Source organism: Sinohyriopsis cumingii, chromosome 5 (genome assembly GCF_028554795.1).
Source record: "Sinohyriopsis cumingii isolate HCF-2022 chromosome 5, ASM2855479v2, whole genome shotgun sequence".
NCBI lineage: Eukaryota > Metazoa > Mollusca > Bivalvia > Unionida > Unionidae > Sinohyriopsis > Sinohyriopsis cumingii.
In genome coordinates, this window is record NC_142965.1 from 108000223 (window position 1) to 108018519 (window position 18297).

At 34.5% G+C, this 18297-nt stretch overlaps 2 protein-coding genes across 2 annotated transcripts in view; one reads left to right on the top strand and one right to left on the bottom strand.

Moving 5' to 3' along the window:
- LOC149799960 (uncharacterized) overlaps positions 1-4737 on the bottom strand; it is a 46288-nt gene extending 41551 nt beyond the window's left edge. Inside the window, exon 1 of the mRNA XM_089959461.1 lies at positions 4580-4737. Coding sequence (XP_089815587.1) covers positions 4580-4695 — 116 coding nt within the window. The 5' untranslated portion in view covers positions 4696-4737. The remainder of the gene's footprint in view (positions 1-4579) is intronic.
- Positions 4738-4882: 145 nt separating this feature from the next.
- The window catches only part of LOC149799961 (motile sperm domain-containing protein 1-like), a 33194-nt gene continuing 19779 nt past the window's right edge, over positions 4883-18297 (top strand). The window contains exons 1-3 of the mRNA XM_089959462.1: positions 4883-5117; positions 12969-13162; positions 17450-17525. Coding sequence (XP_089815588.1) covers positions 13012-13162; positions 17450-17525 — 227 coding nt within the window. The 5' untranslated portion in view covers positions 4883-5117; positions 12969-13011. The remainder of the gene's footprint in view (positions 5118-12968; positions 13163-17449; positions 17526-18297) is intronic.

Genomic DNA, 18297 nt, shown 5'->3' on the forward strand with positions numbered 1-18297 from the left:
ATGGATTTTATGAAAATTAATCTTTTTATGCCAGATTTCATTTTATGGACATACTTAGTCCATAAAATCAGGGTACCAACATCTGGCTACCATCCTCCTCAGTCCATTTTATTTTTACACTGCTGATCTTGCACCCAATTTCATAGCAATGATCAATGGAATTTTCCCTCTAGTGGTTTAATTAAATTGCTTTAAATTTTCTCCCATAACTGAAAAAGTATAATTACATTTTACCACAGCTTAATCTTGCATTAGCAACGATACCAATATCAAACCAGTTTTACTAACCGAAATGCTATGTTTACAAAGGAAGTATGTTTATAATACAATGAACTCACTTTAGTCTGCTACCCTTTCAAATATTTCATCATCATATATGAAAATCCCTGAATGCTAACATACCGTTTTTACTTTATGACAACTCTAGCTGAACAACAATGTGCTTCTCATCTTGATAATTATCGATGGTAATAACAGATAGTAATTATCAAAGTAATTATCAAAGTGACAAAACCTAATATTGAAAGAACACAGCTGTAAGGATAACTGAATTGCTCAACTGTATGTACAGACTAAAATTAAGTTTTTTATTGGCATGTCAGAACAAATATCAATAGATTGAATATAGAAATGAAAAAATATTCAAAACATTTCTGGCTACAGATGGAGTTTATGAATGGGGTGTACTAACCCCACTATGTATCCTCTTGCGAGGGGTAAATCCAACAATTTTGGCAATGTTAGAGAAGTGGCATCCAAGTCTTGAACACAAACTTGTTCCTACCAAGGAATTATCACTATAAAAAGTGGGTGGGCACTGGACAAAGGGGCCATTCATGAGGGGAACCCATTGTACACTCATCATGGCCTGCTGCAACCATGGTAAAATATTGTAAAAGTAAACATTTGTACCTCTGACTCTCTCAGGGTAATGAGAATGCATTAGTGTATAGCTTGGATTGGAATGGTGCAATTACAGCTCTGGGCCACTGATATATTTTCATTTACATGTTCATTTTTTCAGGCATCCTCTGCTTGTACTCCTACTAAAGAAAGCATAATTATATTGTTAAAATATGCATGAATTTCTAAAACAGCATTTACCTCCTCAATGCAAAAGTATCATATCTACTGCTATTCCAAAGTGAATGCCTTGTTGACTGTACACCCCATGACACCTAATTCCTGGTCACATTGACATTTGTTGAGAACATTAAACTGTCCTACACTACTATTTTTAGGTTAATGAACCAGTCTGGCATGAGCCATTTCAGCTGGCTTGGAATGGATCTTTAGGCAACCGATAAGCAGACCACTCGAGTGACCTTGTGGTTAAAGCATCTTTCTCAGATGCGGGAGGTCATGGGTTTGAATCCCAGTAAAGTCATAACAAAGACATAAAAATGGTACAAACAGCAGTAAGAGGTTAGTGTTAGGACTGGTCAACCAGGTGTCAGGATAATGTGACTGGGTGGGACATCATTCTACCTGTCTGTGGAAAGACGCCACAGTGCTAAATATCACTATAAAGTGTCACATTGCAGACAGCATAGCGATATGACTGAAAAATTGTTAAAGCTATGTTAAAAATCCAACTCACATATACACACAGAAGACTGAAAAATACACATATACAGAGAAAGACAGGTTAAGTTCAACAAGAAAGCTCACAAACAAAGCTTCAGCACTGGTAGCATGCGGGACTTGAGTAGGTGGCTTAAAGTACTCTAAAACTGAAATCTGGGTGGGGATGCTATAGCAGTGTGCTGTTTCACATCGTTCTGCCACATGCCTTGTTTTGTTGCTTACTATTTATCTTTCACACATGTACTTATAATAATATTACTACATGGTACATGTATGACAGGTAAATTGTAAGCAACAATACCAGTCCCTGTGCATATTCCCAATTGTAAAATTCAAGGCAGACTACTGTGTGAAAAGCATAATATACATCGATATTTGACGGGTGAACGCTAGGCCAAGTTTTGGTGTACTCCAATCTATACTTCACTTTTTGTGAAATATGAATCTTTTTCCTTTGAGGTGAAAACATTTTAAATGCAATGTGGTTTATTTATGAAATGGTATTAATCCAGAAGATGAAATCTAGAAACAGCGAACGATTAGTGGTGATGGCACATGCAAAAAATGAACTCAAGCAAATTATGACATATGCTAATCTTTCAATCTCAAAAATTCCAATGCACGAAAAAGCTGTCTTCATGTAGATTTCCAACCTCTATGGGCTTTTTGCTACCAATTTGCTTCCCTGCATAGTCTGTGCCATCATGCGCAATGCTAAAATTTGTGGCACACTGCAAAAAGCATGATGTATATCAGTATTTGATGGCTGAATGTATGGCAAATGTTTGGAATATTCCAAACTAAACTTCACTTTTTGTGCAATACATTTCTTTTTCCTTGGTGGTGAAGATGATTTAAAGATGCGATGCCGAATGGTAGTTTAAACCAGTGTTGGCAGTGCATGCGTGAAGAAAAATTCCAGTTAGGCCCCGGTTTCTTTCAAAAGCCTTTTGTAAAACTATTCTTATACATATAGATTAAATTACACTAAAATGCTTGCTACCGGGCAAATGGTACCAATTGGCTATAGTTCTAATAATATTGTGACTAGCAGTGCCGGACCGTTTTGGCAATGGCCAATATCATGACTAGCACTTAATGGGAAATTGTAAAATAACTGAGAATTGGGGAATTCATGATTTTCTGGCATGTGGCACGAACCTGTGAATTGCTGTAGAAAGTCGTGAAATATGCCAAAATCGTGAGGGTTGGCAGCTTTGTAGAGGGCATAATTCAAATAAGAGAACACACATTGCGCATTAGTTTTTGCTGAAGTTGTATGGCCAAAATGCAGGACAATGTTTAGTCCTACAATGTAAGACATAGTACATGTTGGTTTTGTTTTAGTGCTATGTCTTACTATCCAAATAACAGCCTTATTATTGGAAATTTGCAATGGATAAATGTACACGGAAATGCATATGAGAAAAGTTTAGCAGTATGAAATTTGTACAGACACCATTCATATATCCTGTAACGTAATGAACCGTACTTCGTCTTTCTTAACCTAATTTTGCTGTTAATTTTTTCCACTGAATTCAGACACATAATGTTGTGTGAAAAAATTATTGAATAGTTTAAATACGTATGCAATTTTTGGAATGGAATTACATATTTTATGGATTAATTTCAAGCCCCGACGGTACAATATCAGACAGCAAGTAAACGGTGTTAATACTATGTTTATGCTATATATTAGACGTTGAATTCAGATATAATGATTAGGGGAAAAAATATTGAATATTGTAAATCTGTGTGCAATTTTTCAGTGGAATTACATGCATTATAGATGAACTGAATGCCACGACGGCACGATAGTGTTGACACCCTATTCATCATATACCGTAGACATGAATACATGTATATGTGCCAATGAGTTGTTCTCTCAAAAAAGTAAAATACTGCAAAACCCTGCATTAACGCGATCCAATTTTGTGGGCCCCAATTATCACGCTATAGCCTGGTTCCACTGTACTTACTGTGCTGTCTTTATCCTGGCGGAATGAAACTATGACACTAGCAAATAGATGCATTTTCATGTTCCATTGACATATATCTGAATTAGTTCCAATGCGACAGTAGTCGAGGTATGCCAAAGTATGTTTAAGTAGGTTCATGTGGTAGATATGTTTCTTGAATGAAACGAAATGCTGCTTACTGTTCCAATAGGCATAATATATTTGTGTTCATTTTGTTAAAAAAAATAATGTTTCAACTTAACGTGATTTTGGCATTCTCTGCTTTCATCGCTTTCCAGCCAAATGAAATGTAGGCCAATGAAACTTGAAAACAGGTCCATTTCTTCTGTGAGAATTTGAATTTATTAGAGAAAAGATATCAGGGTAAGTTAAGTCTTACAAAAGCATTATAACTTTACCTTGTACGAAAGTGTCGTTATTGGTTGCCAGTTGTGTGTGATATTTCTGAAAATTTGACTGTCATTACACTGCTAGTTGACATCAAAACACGCTACACGGCGCCGTTATTTAGGCAGTATGTGTGTGATTTAGATTTTTAACATAGCTTTAAAAAAATTTCAGTTATATCGCTACGATGTGTGCAGTGTGACAGTTTATAGTGATGTCTAGCACTGGGGCAGCTGTTAGTACCATTTTTGTAAGTCTTTGGTATGACTCGGCCGGGGTTCGAACCTATTTAGGCAGTAAGACCCATCACCCTAGAACAAAAATATCGGGTGATGTGTCTTACGACGTAAGTTACGTTGTAGGACTAGACAATCTTATGATAAAACTTAAACAAAACACCAGATAAAATATGTAGCAATGTAATTTTGAAAAACAAAATAGTTTCAAGTGTTGGCTACATCATACATGGTGTGTTCTCTATAGTTATAGTCTATACAAAGAATTATTTCATTTTTGTACATTTCGAAAATTGGTGACTATCGATATTAGACATCCGAGTTAAAAACTCGAATCCCTTGCCACAGTTACAAACGTTGACGGCAGTGTAAATAAAGTATATAAATAACCTCATTTTGACTGCAACATTCGAAGTTATATCATTTGTGCCTCCCATTTCGCAATTAACTTTACTTTCATCTGTTTCTGACTTTTTATTTACGGAATCTGAATTGAGCACCAACATTTTTTCTAACCGGAATACCTCATAATTCTTTCTTATCGAGGACCTTAGTTGACTTGTACATTTTCTAATTTGATCACACGTTAAAATAATTTATATCTGGGTACCAGACTTTTCTTCCCCTCACAGCAGTCCTTATGGAAAAGTAACGAAAGTGTCCAAATATATGAATATGACGTTTATCGCAAATTTTGTGTCGTTTTCAACAAAACAGCGTCGAATAAGTCGCACGACAACAGCTGATCAGGATTTATATTTAGATCCTTTGTGGCAGGGTACAAAACGTAAACAAGGCTGATGATTTGTAAACAAGAAAAGAAGCCTCAGCTACTCTCTTAAACCTAACAGCAAACTCCAAGGATTACAGAGATACTGGTCAGAACTTAAGGGAATTTCCCAGTAACAAGGTCGACTCATTCATCTGAGTAAGTGACTCGTTGTAGTATTTAGAGTGAGGTTATGTATATTGAAATACAATGTGCCAAATTCTCGTGTTCCAGTTTCATCAAGATGGGCAAATACATCGACAAAAATGGTATTATGTAGGGTCTGAAAGCAACAGATACTGCTAAACCGAGTACCAGGTAAAAAATGAAAGCCACGTTTGTTGACGTCATAAGAGAAGTTAATTAAAATTTCTAACAGATCTCTTGCATGTATTGAAGCATATGCCAGTTGCGCGTAAGAAACCCGTTACTCTTTCCACATATGGGAATTATATAGTTCTGGAGTCATCAAGCTCATTAGTTTAAGACATTGAAAGAGAGCTAAATGCAAAAGTAAAATAAAGAACATCAGCCCAGGACTTTTACACTGCTGTCGGGCATTTCTGTGCACCTAAGGTTTTCGTTTCCAGTATTGAAGCAAAATGCGTACCGAATTCGAGCAATTGACAAAAATAAAATACAGCAATGCTTACCATTTGAAAAGATGCAATTATAATCACCATTAATTTTTGACACAGAGGATACCAGCCCCCTTGTTTTCATGACTCGCTCTATGTCGACCTATTCTGTGCATAGCTTTGAAAAGATGTAATGTTTATCCATCGGGCTAGAGAAATGAAATATATTACTTTGGACTGTTTCCATCAGCACTTCAGTCGAGTAATTAGGTCAGGTTTATAGCTAGTTTTACCAAATTCAATGTAAAAATGCCAATAAATGGCAAGAGATATTAAGCAAATTAAACCGATCTTGTAAAAAAGTTAGCAAAGTTCAACATTTTATGAAAAATAAACAATTACGTGGAAGAGAAACAACAATGAATAGGATGTAATGTGATTACAACGTCTTGTTGATGGGGAAAAATTACTACAGAATTGAGAAACAGACTATAAGCTGGGGAATTTGTTGACAGTTTATGTTCTAACGTCAAGTAGAAACATTGGGAAGCAAACAATTTTGTATGTGTGGGACAACTTCTTGTAAAACTGGAAACTTGGATTAAAATACAATTTTGTTTTAAGGTACACATTTCCATCTTTTATATAATGTATTTATTTGTATGGTTCTAAATGATGCATAGTAAATCAAATTTTCTGAGTTACAGGTTCAAGAAGGTCATGGATTGGGTCTTCACGTTGCCATTTATAAATCACATTGTTATGTGCATTTCAAGTCTAAATGTGGGATATTTTTGTACACTTTATGAATATCACTTTTCTTAATTAATGAATGATTGTTCTTTCTGGAGACAAAATGGATTTTTGACCCAAAATAGCACTTGATCCAATGTTTACAGAAATGACGTATTTTTGCGCATAATTACCCGACACACAGAATTGGCCAACATGGTGGTAATTAATTTCAGCTGCCGTGTATCTCATCAGGAAAGACCGTTACATGGATGCCATGTATATAATTTTCATAAAGCTTTTTTTTTTCAGGCTCATGCATACCTAATTTTCAAAGCATAAATCAATTTTACACATGATTAGCTTCCATATTTTCAACTCACTATTGTTAAAATTTGTACAATGATATACTCCTTCACCTCCAGGAATGTGGTTGTTGTTGTAGGGTTTAATGCCATTTTTCAGCACACGATAGGCTATACATGGTGGCCAGTATTAGTGGTGGAGAAAGAACCCGGGAAAACCCTGGAAAGAACCACCGACCCACGAGAAGGTACTGGCAAGCTTTCTCACATACCCACATTGGCTGAATCCGACCTCCAGGAGAAATATAAATTTTAGAAACAAATCTTTTGAGTGGGGCACAACAATATTGTGACCTAAATGATGAACCTTAGATTGTTTTTCACACAAAACAAACAATTTTTCATATTATTTTTTGAGTTGGCTAGCTAAAGGCTATTAAAAGCTTGAAAGTAGCAGATTTTTGGGGTAATGTTAACTGTTTACTTATATGTTATGCTGTGTTTTGTGTACATTAGTGTTTTTAAACAGTATTTACAGAAGTACACAAAATCAAACAAGAGATAAAAAGGATTGAGAAACAAGCATAAGCTTATATTATGCTCTTTCCTCAGTGATAATAATATCTACTTATATAATTTGGCTGACATGATTAATGAAGTTATAATAATGCAAATATTGAAAGATGATAATTAGATATTTAAAAAATTATACATACAATATTGCTATATTGACTGAGAGCAAGAAAAAAGTATTTATAGCAGAAACATTTTACTGTGTCATTGCAAATGAACAAATGTGAAAGATGAAAAAGGTATAACGATGTTGACGGTGATGGAGTAGGGGTTAATAAAGGACTTTTTACATTATGTTCACTTGCGTACATTGGTAAGTCTGAGTAATATATGTCTTACTTCAAGAAATAAAGCATACACTAAAAATAAAAAAAGGCATTAAATATGATTCAGTTCTAGACTTTTTGCATGACAGACTTACATTTCAGCTTGACTGTTGGAAGATGATATTTATGTTATGGTTGTCAATTGAAAGCAAAATTCGGTACTGTTAAAGTACAGTTGATTTATCAAAACTATTTTTCTTTTGGGGATAACCACTAATTCATGGACTAAGCTCTAATTATTTGGATACCTTATTATAATCATTGTTATTGATACTGTGAGACATATGCCATTTGCAGTGAGAATATTGTCAGTGAACAGTAGTTGTGTGAATAATGTATAGCCTATCTTGTGCTGAAAAACAACAGAACAACAGCAACAACAACAAAGCAACATGGGCTGGACATTGGTCCTTAAGTTGAAGATGCCAATGGGTATCCAGGTACTCATGTACCTGTCTGTTGAAAAGAATCCCCAAAATAAAATGAGCCATAGGGTACCCGTTTACTGTAGATATGTTTTCTGCCAGTGCTTGTTATGGCAGCACTCACTTTGTTTTCAAGCTGACAGTCCTTTTGACAGAGTTGTGAATATGTGACTTTTTTAGCGCCAAACATAAACTAGTTCTGACTCTTCCAGTAAATAATTGGCCTTAATCTCATTGCTTGTTTTTCTATATGACAACCTTTTATTGCACCATGAGTACAGTAGAGTGGCAAATAACAGAAGGTGATTATTTGATCTTGCTGCAGAACTGTCATGTGTTCAGTTGCAACCTTTAACAGATTTCACAAACTGTATGATCAAAGTCTTACATAGCTTGAGCTGAGTCTCTAAAAAGGCATCTGCATATGATATTGAGCCTAATAATTACATTTGACCACTGGTCAATCATTTATGTCTTTATTTACAACATAAAACACTTGCATGATAGTTCTATTGTGAAATTGTTGTTTGCTTCCTTTCTTGAATCTTAAACTTTCTAGAAACATTTAAATACCAACAGACTCAGCTCATTCAGGTCAAGTTCTTAAGATTATCAAAATTATGAATAATATTTGAATATATATGTATGTCTTTTTGATCACCACTTTTGGTTGTGAAATTTGGTTTATTGACTTGCGTTTATTTTTGTGTTGCACATTTGTGTGAAATCTTTTAAATTATATTTGAATTGTACAACATTGTATTTCAGTAATTATATATATATATATATATATATATATATATATATATATATATATATATATATATATATATATATATATACATTGAAATCTTTCTTTACTAAATAAGTTTTGTCTGTTTCTAGCTGTTTGTCTATACCTTACCATGAGGCACAATGCTCATTTTACATTTAAAATAAGCATTAGCTAAAAATAGTATCAATTCAGACTTGAGTCAATATGTTTACTAGTGTACACAGATAAAACTTATAGAAATGGAGCTCTCAATAGAATTTTGAAATTTTAAGTCCATGACCACGTTGGCCTCAAACAGAGGCTAGTATATCGAAAATTGCATTCAGATCTTTAAAAAACTTAATGTCCAGGACCAGACATTGATTGTCCCAGAAGCAGGGACTATGGAGGGTCATGGTTAACGTAGGGTGAAGGAATCATTTTCTTGTCAATTACATAAAAGACAAATATAGCACCTACATAGCCTTTTATCGAAGGTTCAAGTTGTCAGAGTCATCATATTATACATACAAATACATACAAATTCATGTTCATGTATTTTTGCATGTTTAATTGTGTACCTCTGCAAAAATGACAAGAATAACCCAGAAATTAAATTTGTAGATTGAAATATCTGAAGTTAAGTTAAAATTAAATAAAATTTGAATGTTTGAAATATTGGAAGTTTGTTAAAATAGGTTAAATTGTTCCCAGTAGATTTCAAACATGGTGCTGACTTGAAGCTTTCTTGCAAAGGTTGTTTATACATGTATGTGCAACAAATTGTACTTTATCTCTTTGTGGCATAAATGCCAAAATGTTTCACTACTTTATTACAAGAGATATACATGAAAAATTGCAGATATACGTGAAAAATGTTTTCTTTTTTATTGTTGATCATTTTGTGCAAAGCAGCAGCAAAAATGTACAAAATGATTATCATTTTCTGCAGTAATGTTCAACATGTGCCAAATATCTAAGTTAAATCATGTTCATTTGCAGTTTTAGGATATGTTTATTTTAGATTTAGCAACAGATACTAAGTAAATGGAGATCCTGAAGGGTTTGACAAGGTTAGGCTCATGTATTATAAGTATCACATACAGTTATGTATACCCATTATGCATGAACACAATATTTTTATGGAGTTTCCCTGAATAAACATGTGAGAACCCTGTAGCAACCACATGTATTATTGGTTTTTATGTCTTTTTGATTTTCTTCAAACAAATAGCTCAGAGACACTTTGACAAATGTTGATTCCATTTCACAGAGTTAATGCCTTTTTTATATTCATTTAAATTTTCTTTTGTGGCAGTTACTGATAACCAGTATGGATCATTGTCTATTCAATCAGTATGGATCATTGTCTATTCAACCAGTATGGATCATTGTCTATTCAATTAGTATGGATCATTTTCTATTCAACCAGTATGGATCATTGTCTATTCAACTAGTATGGCTCAATGTCTATTCAACCAGTATGGCTCAATGTCTATTCAACCAGTATGGCTCAATGTCTATTCAACCAGTATGGATCATTGTCTATTCAACCAGTATGGATCATTGTCTATTCAGTATGTCCTGATATACTTGGATGTGGGCATTGTTTTCTAGATGTAGATGACCTTTTGATAACTGCTACATTTTTCTTGTTTCTAACATTTCATTTGTCTGTGCCAAGAACATATTATGTTGTGATGCAAGTCCACCTGTCTGTCTGCCTGTTTATCCATTTTGGTTTTGGCACTTTACTGTAGGTTTAGATTAAAATGTACCTTGACCAAGAATCATACATAGCTTGCACACAGAGGAATAAACTGATATGTTTTGGATTGGAGAGTTCAATTTCTCTGTGATTGAAAGAAGAGATATGGGATTTGCAGATTAGCTTTATTTTCAGACCATTACCTTGACCAATCTTGTGGATAGCTTACTTTTAAGGGACAGGAAGATTTTTGTTGTTTTAAGGGTCCAAAAATCAGCGATGTTGAAATTTACTCTGAAAGATGAACAATGGTTTCTTGGTAAAAACTATATTACTAGACCATGTACTTTGCGCAAACTTTAGTTATACTTCACAAATTTGGATTGAACTGTGTGGATGGCCTGGTCATGGGATGGGAAAGAAGCCTATGCAATTTTGGGTAAGAGGTCAAGGTTACGGAACCTTGACCAGACTTTGTGGATAGCTTGCATTTATAGCAAAAAAGATATCTGTTGTTTGATGGGGGAGTCACAAGCACAAAGGTCAAAGTTTATGTGACTGAAAGATGAAGAACAGTTCCAAATAGTACTTTATTTTTAGGCCAATGTACTCTAACCAAACTTTTTGGATAGATTGTTAGTTTCACAATAGACTCATAATCCAGAGTTGTAGGCTTATTCCCCATCCAGGTCTTAAACTTTTCCTGTTGAATTTTCTTGTTTCCATCTTCACTAGCTGACAGGCAACAAGTCAAACTTCACTAGATGTTGGATCATTGAAATTATGAAAACTTCTGTTCCAGAAGGATATATGATTGCCTTGAGCTGGCAGACTACCACTAATTTTGAGCCCTGTAATATCTTGTAAGTGGCATTAAAAGTCAGCCACCTATCATTGCTCTTGGAGGAAGAATACACCTTTTAATTTTGAGGTCCTAAGGTCAAAAGTCAAGGTGACTGGCTGATTGACTGAAAGCTGAACATTTGTTTCTGCACAGTAATTTTAATTCGAGACTTTGGACATTAACTCATTAAGCCCCAAATGCTGCCTATATTCGTGATGAGGTTGTACCCTACTTCCGAGCTTTGTAGCATCAAGGTCATTTAAGATACATTGAAGTTTGTGGTATTACAGACAAGTAGACTGATGTAGCTCTACAATGATACCTGATAATCTGGACTTTCTACTCACATTACAAAATACAGAGGGAAACACAATTTTTGACACATAATTTTTTTTTACAACAAACTTTGCAGGTAGTTTGAACCAGATTTTGTGTATGGATTTTAGACCTTTTGACCTGAAATCTGAGACAGACCAGTCTGAACTGCACATGAACAGGTGAACTTTTACAAAAAGTACAATAACTTTGAGATCTGAGGTAAAAAGTGGCCAGGAAATGATGAGTCCAGTAAGCAAAATAGAACGGAACTCCAACTTTTACCCACCTGCACATGTGTAAGAAAAATAGCCAATAAAAATGATGTTTCTAACACAGCTAGGCATCCGGCTAAATGAATTCTCTTGGAAGCATATATATTTGGAAGTATTCAGAATTAACCTCCAGACTACATTTCCTACTCCCATTTCAGGTGAAAATGACAAAAATCTCCAGTGATGAAATGAGTTAATCAGGTTTTGTGGATGATGTACAGTGTAGGTAAGGAAGAAGCCAATTTTGATTTTGAGTCAAGGTCACTGCCAAGGTGACTCACAAAAACATAATTTAGCACAATAACTTGAGTTCTAGATCAAGCACCTTTACTGAAGTTTGTAAATGGCTTTCCTCTAAAGTAAGAAAGAAGCCTATCAGGATCATTTTTTCACAAATACTTTTATTCAATGGTAAATTCCATGACAATCTTTTTGGATTCCATGCATTTGGAGTAAGAAAAGAGATCTTTAGATCTTTGGATCCAAATGGCAAGGTCATGGTAAGTTTACTAAGAAAATAAACGGCTTTATGCACAACAGTTAGTTTAGTTTAAGATCGTATTCTCTGATTTTTTAAAAATTGATTATTTTAACAAGGGGCAAGAAAGAAACCACTTGATTTTGGAAAGGTGAAGGTCACGGTGACTCAAATAAAGACAGTTGGGTTCCTATAAAGTCTTCTTTTGATAAAATACAAAAATGGTGCCAAGGATAGAACTTGTTAATAGTTAAATTAAAAGGACAAAATCTTGGAGACAATTGGTCAGTACTTTGCACAGTCAGCTGGTGCCTTCTTAAAGGACTATGCAAATTTGAGGTGGATGTATAATGTATTGTTTTTCATAGCTGCTCCTGCTATTAATTCAGTCACAACTACCACAACTATTTTTTTTTCCACTACTACTGTTGGTGATGATATCAACAAAAAGTTCTTATGCAGAACCATGGTTACTTTGCCATCTGGTGACTTTTGATGCAATTAATACATCGCTGTATGACTTCAGTTCTTCATAAGTCAAGAAATGCATTATCAACATGAACATATTTTTTGTTTTCAATTTTGAGTCTGTGATTGTCATTATTTTTGCTATAATTGTTTCAGTGCACTAGAGACTGTTGTAAAACCTGAAATTGTAGGTAAATCTTATATCAAAATAACCCTTGTTTCATTTTAGGTTGTGTGCAGGAGCGATGTCAAGAGCTTGTGTAAGCTGACTCATGTCGAGTTCAATAAAACCATCTCTGGGTGATGGCAAACTACCAGTGTTTGTCTTTCCCACAACGCTGACTTTCTATTCCAATGACCAGAGTTCCCATAAGCAGATACTCACGCTGTACAATCCCTATGAAGGACCCCTCAAATTTAAAGGTTGAAATCCTTTATAATTTTGTTTGTTAACTTAATATTGGATTATTTTCATTTGTCACTCTGTGCATTGTCATTTTCTATTTGTCTGTTACCTTTTAGTTTTTTCTCATAACCTTGAGAACCATCGGTGTTTAAACCTTTTAATGAAGCTTTTCATGCACAGTAAACTCCCAATTTATGTGTATCCAACTTTCCCATGTTTCGCATTTATACATTATTAACATTAACACATAACCGTAAAAAAATACCCAGAGATGTGCATCATTTGCATATATACATGAAAGTACATGGGTTCCTAGTCATGAATCACCAAATTTTTATGTGTTTGACTGGGATGAAAATTCAGCTCTTGATTTGATTCACATAAATTCAACATGTGAGATTTCTTAGGAATGCAACGTATGTGTAAATCGGGAGTTTACTTGTGAAGTTTTTGTTATTCCTGTGCTTATTGAAAAAAGGGAAGGGATTAATAGAATACTTCATGTATGCACTAGTGTGAAATTGGAAAATCTCACCAAAGGGTCAGAAGTAGAATCCATCATATGCACAGGAATGAGATTAGGAAATCTCACTGAAGGGTAAGAAATTGTAGGCCAGAATGAGAATTTGCCAAGATTGAACCCACATCTTATCTCTTTGGTGAGATTTTCCATCCCATAGCAAATGATTGTTTTTGTTGCATTTCTCACTTGGAATTGGTGTTGTAAAAAGAAAAGGTGAGGTATCAGTGGTATGCATATAGCTTTGGAAATACAGAGTACTTTTTGAAAGAATTTTCATTATTAAAAATCACAGTATACTGCATAAGAGTATGAAATCTAAAATTGACTTGCTTCATGCAAATACCATGCAGTTTAACATCTTGTGTTTTATTGTAACTTTATTTATTGAATCCATATTGAACAGTGAAATCTCCTTATTAAATTATTCTCATCCATTTCTTAAGGATCCTAGATGCTATGAAAACACGAGACTAATTCAAGGCTATGGGAAACCATGCACAATATAAAGTATGGAGAAATAAAATAAGAAGTATGATTAAAAAAGCTAAAAAAAACTTATTATCAATCATTGCTTGAAAACAAAAAGAGCAACACAAACTCCATTGGAAAGTCTTCAATGATCTCACTGGAGGAACACACAAAGATCAGACAAATAAAATTCACTCACTTCTGGTAAATGACATCATAGTCACTGATGACACTGACATTGCAAATGTTTTCAATGATTTTTTCACCAACATTACTACAAAGTTAAAAGAACCAGTGATAGAAATAACTTCAATGAACTGAAAAAGTTCTGCAGCAGCAAAATCTCTAAGGAGGTATGTTTATCCCACCAGTATAAAAAAAAAAACTTTGTTAGAAAATGTCACAGTGAATTTGATACTAAGAAAGCCACAGGACTGGATCAGATTGGTCCACAACTCATTAAATCTTCTGCCTGTGCTATTTTAGATAGCATAACATTCATAATCAATTTAAGTGTTGCAACCTCATCTGTCCCCAAAATATGAAAAACTGCAAAAGTAACTCCTATTCACAGATCTTGTTCTAAGGATGATGCTGATAACTACCGACCAATCTCAATACTACTAAACTTGTCAAAATTGATTGAAAACATGTCCATGACTCATTCTTGTCATATTTAACCAAACACTTGCTGTTACACCCTAATCTATCAGGCTTTAGGCAGAAACATCCCTGTGAGACTGCCTTGATCTCCCTAACTGATAAATGGCTTCAAGCACTTGACCAAGATAGAATAATAGGATCTGTATTTGTAGATTTCAGGAAAGCTTTTGACGTGGTGGATCATGAAATCCTTTTGAAGAAACTGAAAATCTACTAGTGTGATGAATGAACACCTAGATGGTTTACTTCTTACTTAAGTGAAAGAACACAACATGTTTACATAAATAATGTTCTGTCTGAACCTGGAACAGTTATATATGGAGTACCACAAGGCTCAATTCTAGGTCCATTACTATTCATTTTATTTATTAATGACCTACCACTTTTACAAAGAGACTCAATATCATCAACAAATCTCTATGCAGATGACACAACATTGTCAGACATCCAAAGCATGAACTTGAAATTTCTTTACAGATTGCCCTAAACAAACTGGAATGTGAAATGGCATGGTGGTAAATACTGGTAAAACTAAAATATTACTTATCTCAACATAGCAAAAAAGGAAAAATCTTGATAGTGATGAACTATGACATGGAAGGATAAAAATTTGCAAATAGTCTGTCATGATAGACTACTTGGTATTCTGGTAGATAATAACCTATCATGGACTGAACATATCAAACATATCAGATAAAAAAAGTCAATTCAAGTTTATGGCTTCTAAATAGGATAAGACATTTTCTGCCTGAAAGGCACATAAAACTATTTTATAACAGTTACATACAACCCTATTTAGACTACTGTAATACAGTATGGGGGAATTCAAATGATAAAAACATAGCAAAGCTGGCACATCTTCAAAAAAGAGCATTAGGGCTAATATCAATCCAGAAAGAAAGCAAGGAAAATTTAGCTGGTAAGTTAAAAATATTACCTATTAAAGACTGAATCTGTTTGAGAAAAGTCAAATTAATGTTCAGGATATCCCATAATAGTGCTCCTGAATATTTACAGTCACTATTCCAGTATAGGCTACCTGGTAATACTCCCCACCTGAGATCCATGTGTACCAAACAGTATAAAATTCCCAAACCAAATAAGGAGTTATTTAAAAAATGTTTCCAATACTCTGGAACTCTGCTCTGGAATAGTATTCCAGTTGAGATTAGAAATGCCCACTCTGTTTTCTTCTTCCAAACCCAGTATATCCAGTGGCTTCAGAGATGCAGCTAAAATAAATAAATTCCTTTGTATGAGGGCCTCAAGGTAGATTAGTTCTTAGCTAATTGTGTTACCCTCTTAAAATAAGGTCATTATTAAGGATAGACAAGCACTATGAGGTGGCAAAGTGATATACCTCAAAAGAAATATTCCTGTAATTCTATGATCAGATTTTGATTTACCAAGGTTAGAACGCATTTGGGTAGAAATAACTCTAAATGGGAAGAAATTACTGATTGGTGGGCTATACAGACCATCATCTGTATAGGTTCATATTGAATTATGCATTGAGAGAGCCCAGAACACTCAACCAGACTAGTTCTTATGGAAGATTTTAATGAAAATTGTCATGTTCCTAATAATAAAATACTTAAACTTTGCCACGCTTGTAACAACAGATTTTGCATAGTGCTCTGAGACTTTGATATTTGTGATATTGGTGTCAGACCCCAAATTTGTATCTAATGCTTGTGTCCTTCATCCATTTCATTCTAGCGGAGTTAATACCATTGCCCAGTAAACGTTTCCTTAAAATTTACTACCTCAAAACTCTAGTGCTGTAAGAAGGTGGTATGGTTATATGATAAGGGAGACTATACATTGTTAAATTTGCAGAATGTTCTATGGGATGAAATATTTGAAAATAATTAATTAATTAATTAATGATATGATTACTAAATTTACAAGAATACTTTGGGATGCAGTAAGTAAAACTGTACCACAAAAGATGGTCACTCTATGTGTTAAAGACCCAGCCTGGATGCACAATGAAATTAGAAGACTCATTAGACAAAGAAAGCAGCTTTACAGTTAAGCAAAACACACAAGAAACCCTCAACATTGGTCGTTATATCTTCAAAAAAGGAAGTTATTAGTGAAATACATCAATCTAAATATTTTTATTATCAGCAGTTGGTTGACAAAATTTAAAATTGTTCAGGTAATTCTAAGGAGTGGTGGAAACTTGCTAAAGACATTCAGGGAAAGTCCATGAAGAAATTTCGTTGTTTCTGTACTAAACCCTATGAAATGTTATAGACATTCATAATGTCATGGGCATAATGATGTCATATGCATCATCAGTAAGTACCCTCATGTGTGATAAGGGTATAACGTATGTATAAGAATGAGGGAATATATAACTCCTACACCATTTAAGATAAAGGCTTCACTATTTTGGATTGAGTGGAATGGGGATTATACACTAATGTGTACAGCATTTCTACAATTTTGATCCATCCCCATTACTGTGGATTGGGGTTTATGACACATTTACAGGGATTGGGCTAAATGTAACTAAGAAAAGCACATTGTATGCTGTAGAATTATGGTTCAATAATTGTAGGAATGGTTATGATAGTTTGTACGATTATGGGATAGTTACATATTTTTGCCGTGTTAAGTCAGATTGTTTTGTTTGTTTCAGTGCTATGCACTGCTCCACGGAAGTACTCAGTCATGGATTCGGAGGGAACTATACGGCCTCGCTGCTGTGTGGACATGTAGGTTATATTGTTGATGTTGTCTTTCCCAATTTTTTTTCAATATCAGTATTGTTTGTGTTGACATGTTATTATATTATGCTAGGTTAGTTAAAAACCTTCCAATGCTTAATAAAGGCTAATGACCTGAAACCCGTTCTGTTTAAATTGCCTTAGGCAACTGAGCTTGTACACCAATCCCCACCAAACATCCCAACCATAATATTACACTTTTAGCATAATCGCTATAGGCTTTTTTCCCCACTTAATTATGTTTTACTCTCTCCCATAATGGAGTATGCATTTCTGGTTCATTAAAAAATAGAGCAAGAAAAAGTTGTATTTGTCAATTTTATTATAATTTCTTTAATCCCACTCATATAAATTTCAGAATATTTTAAAATGGAAACTGCACCATAAGAATAGCATAAAAGTAAATTTGTGCATCCTAGACCTACTTGTTCTATATTTTCTGTTTAGAGCAACTGTATGACACATTTGCAAGAAAGCAGATGAGTTTGTTTAATTTGAAACTTTGCCATACAGATTCATAATATTGATAATATTGGGGGGGGGGGGCCAAGTGGCAGAGTAGTCTAAAGTGCTCACCGTTATGGATTATTGCTATCTCACCTCTGTTTGCATGGGTTTGAGTCTCAGGTTCAGCCAGTGTGGGTATGTGAGAAAGCTTGCCAGTAGCTTCTCATGGGTCGGTGGCTCTTTTACGGGCTTTTCCCAGGTTCTTCCTCCACCATTTATACTGGCTGCCATGTATAGCCTATCTTGTGCTGAA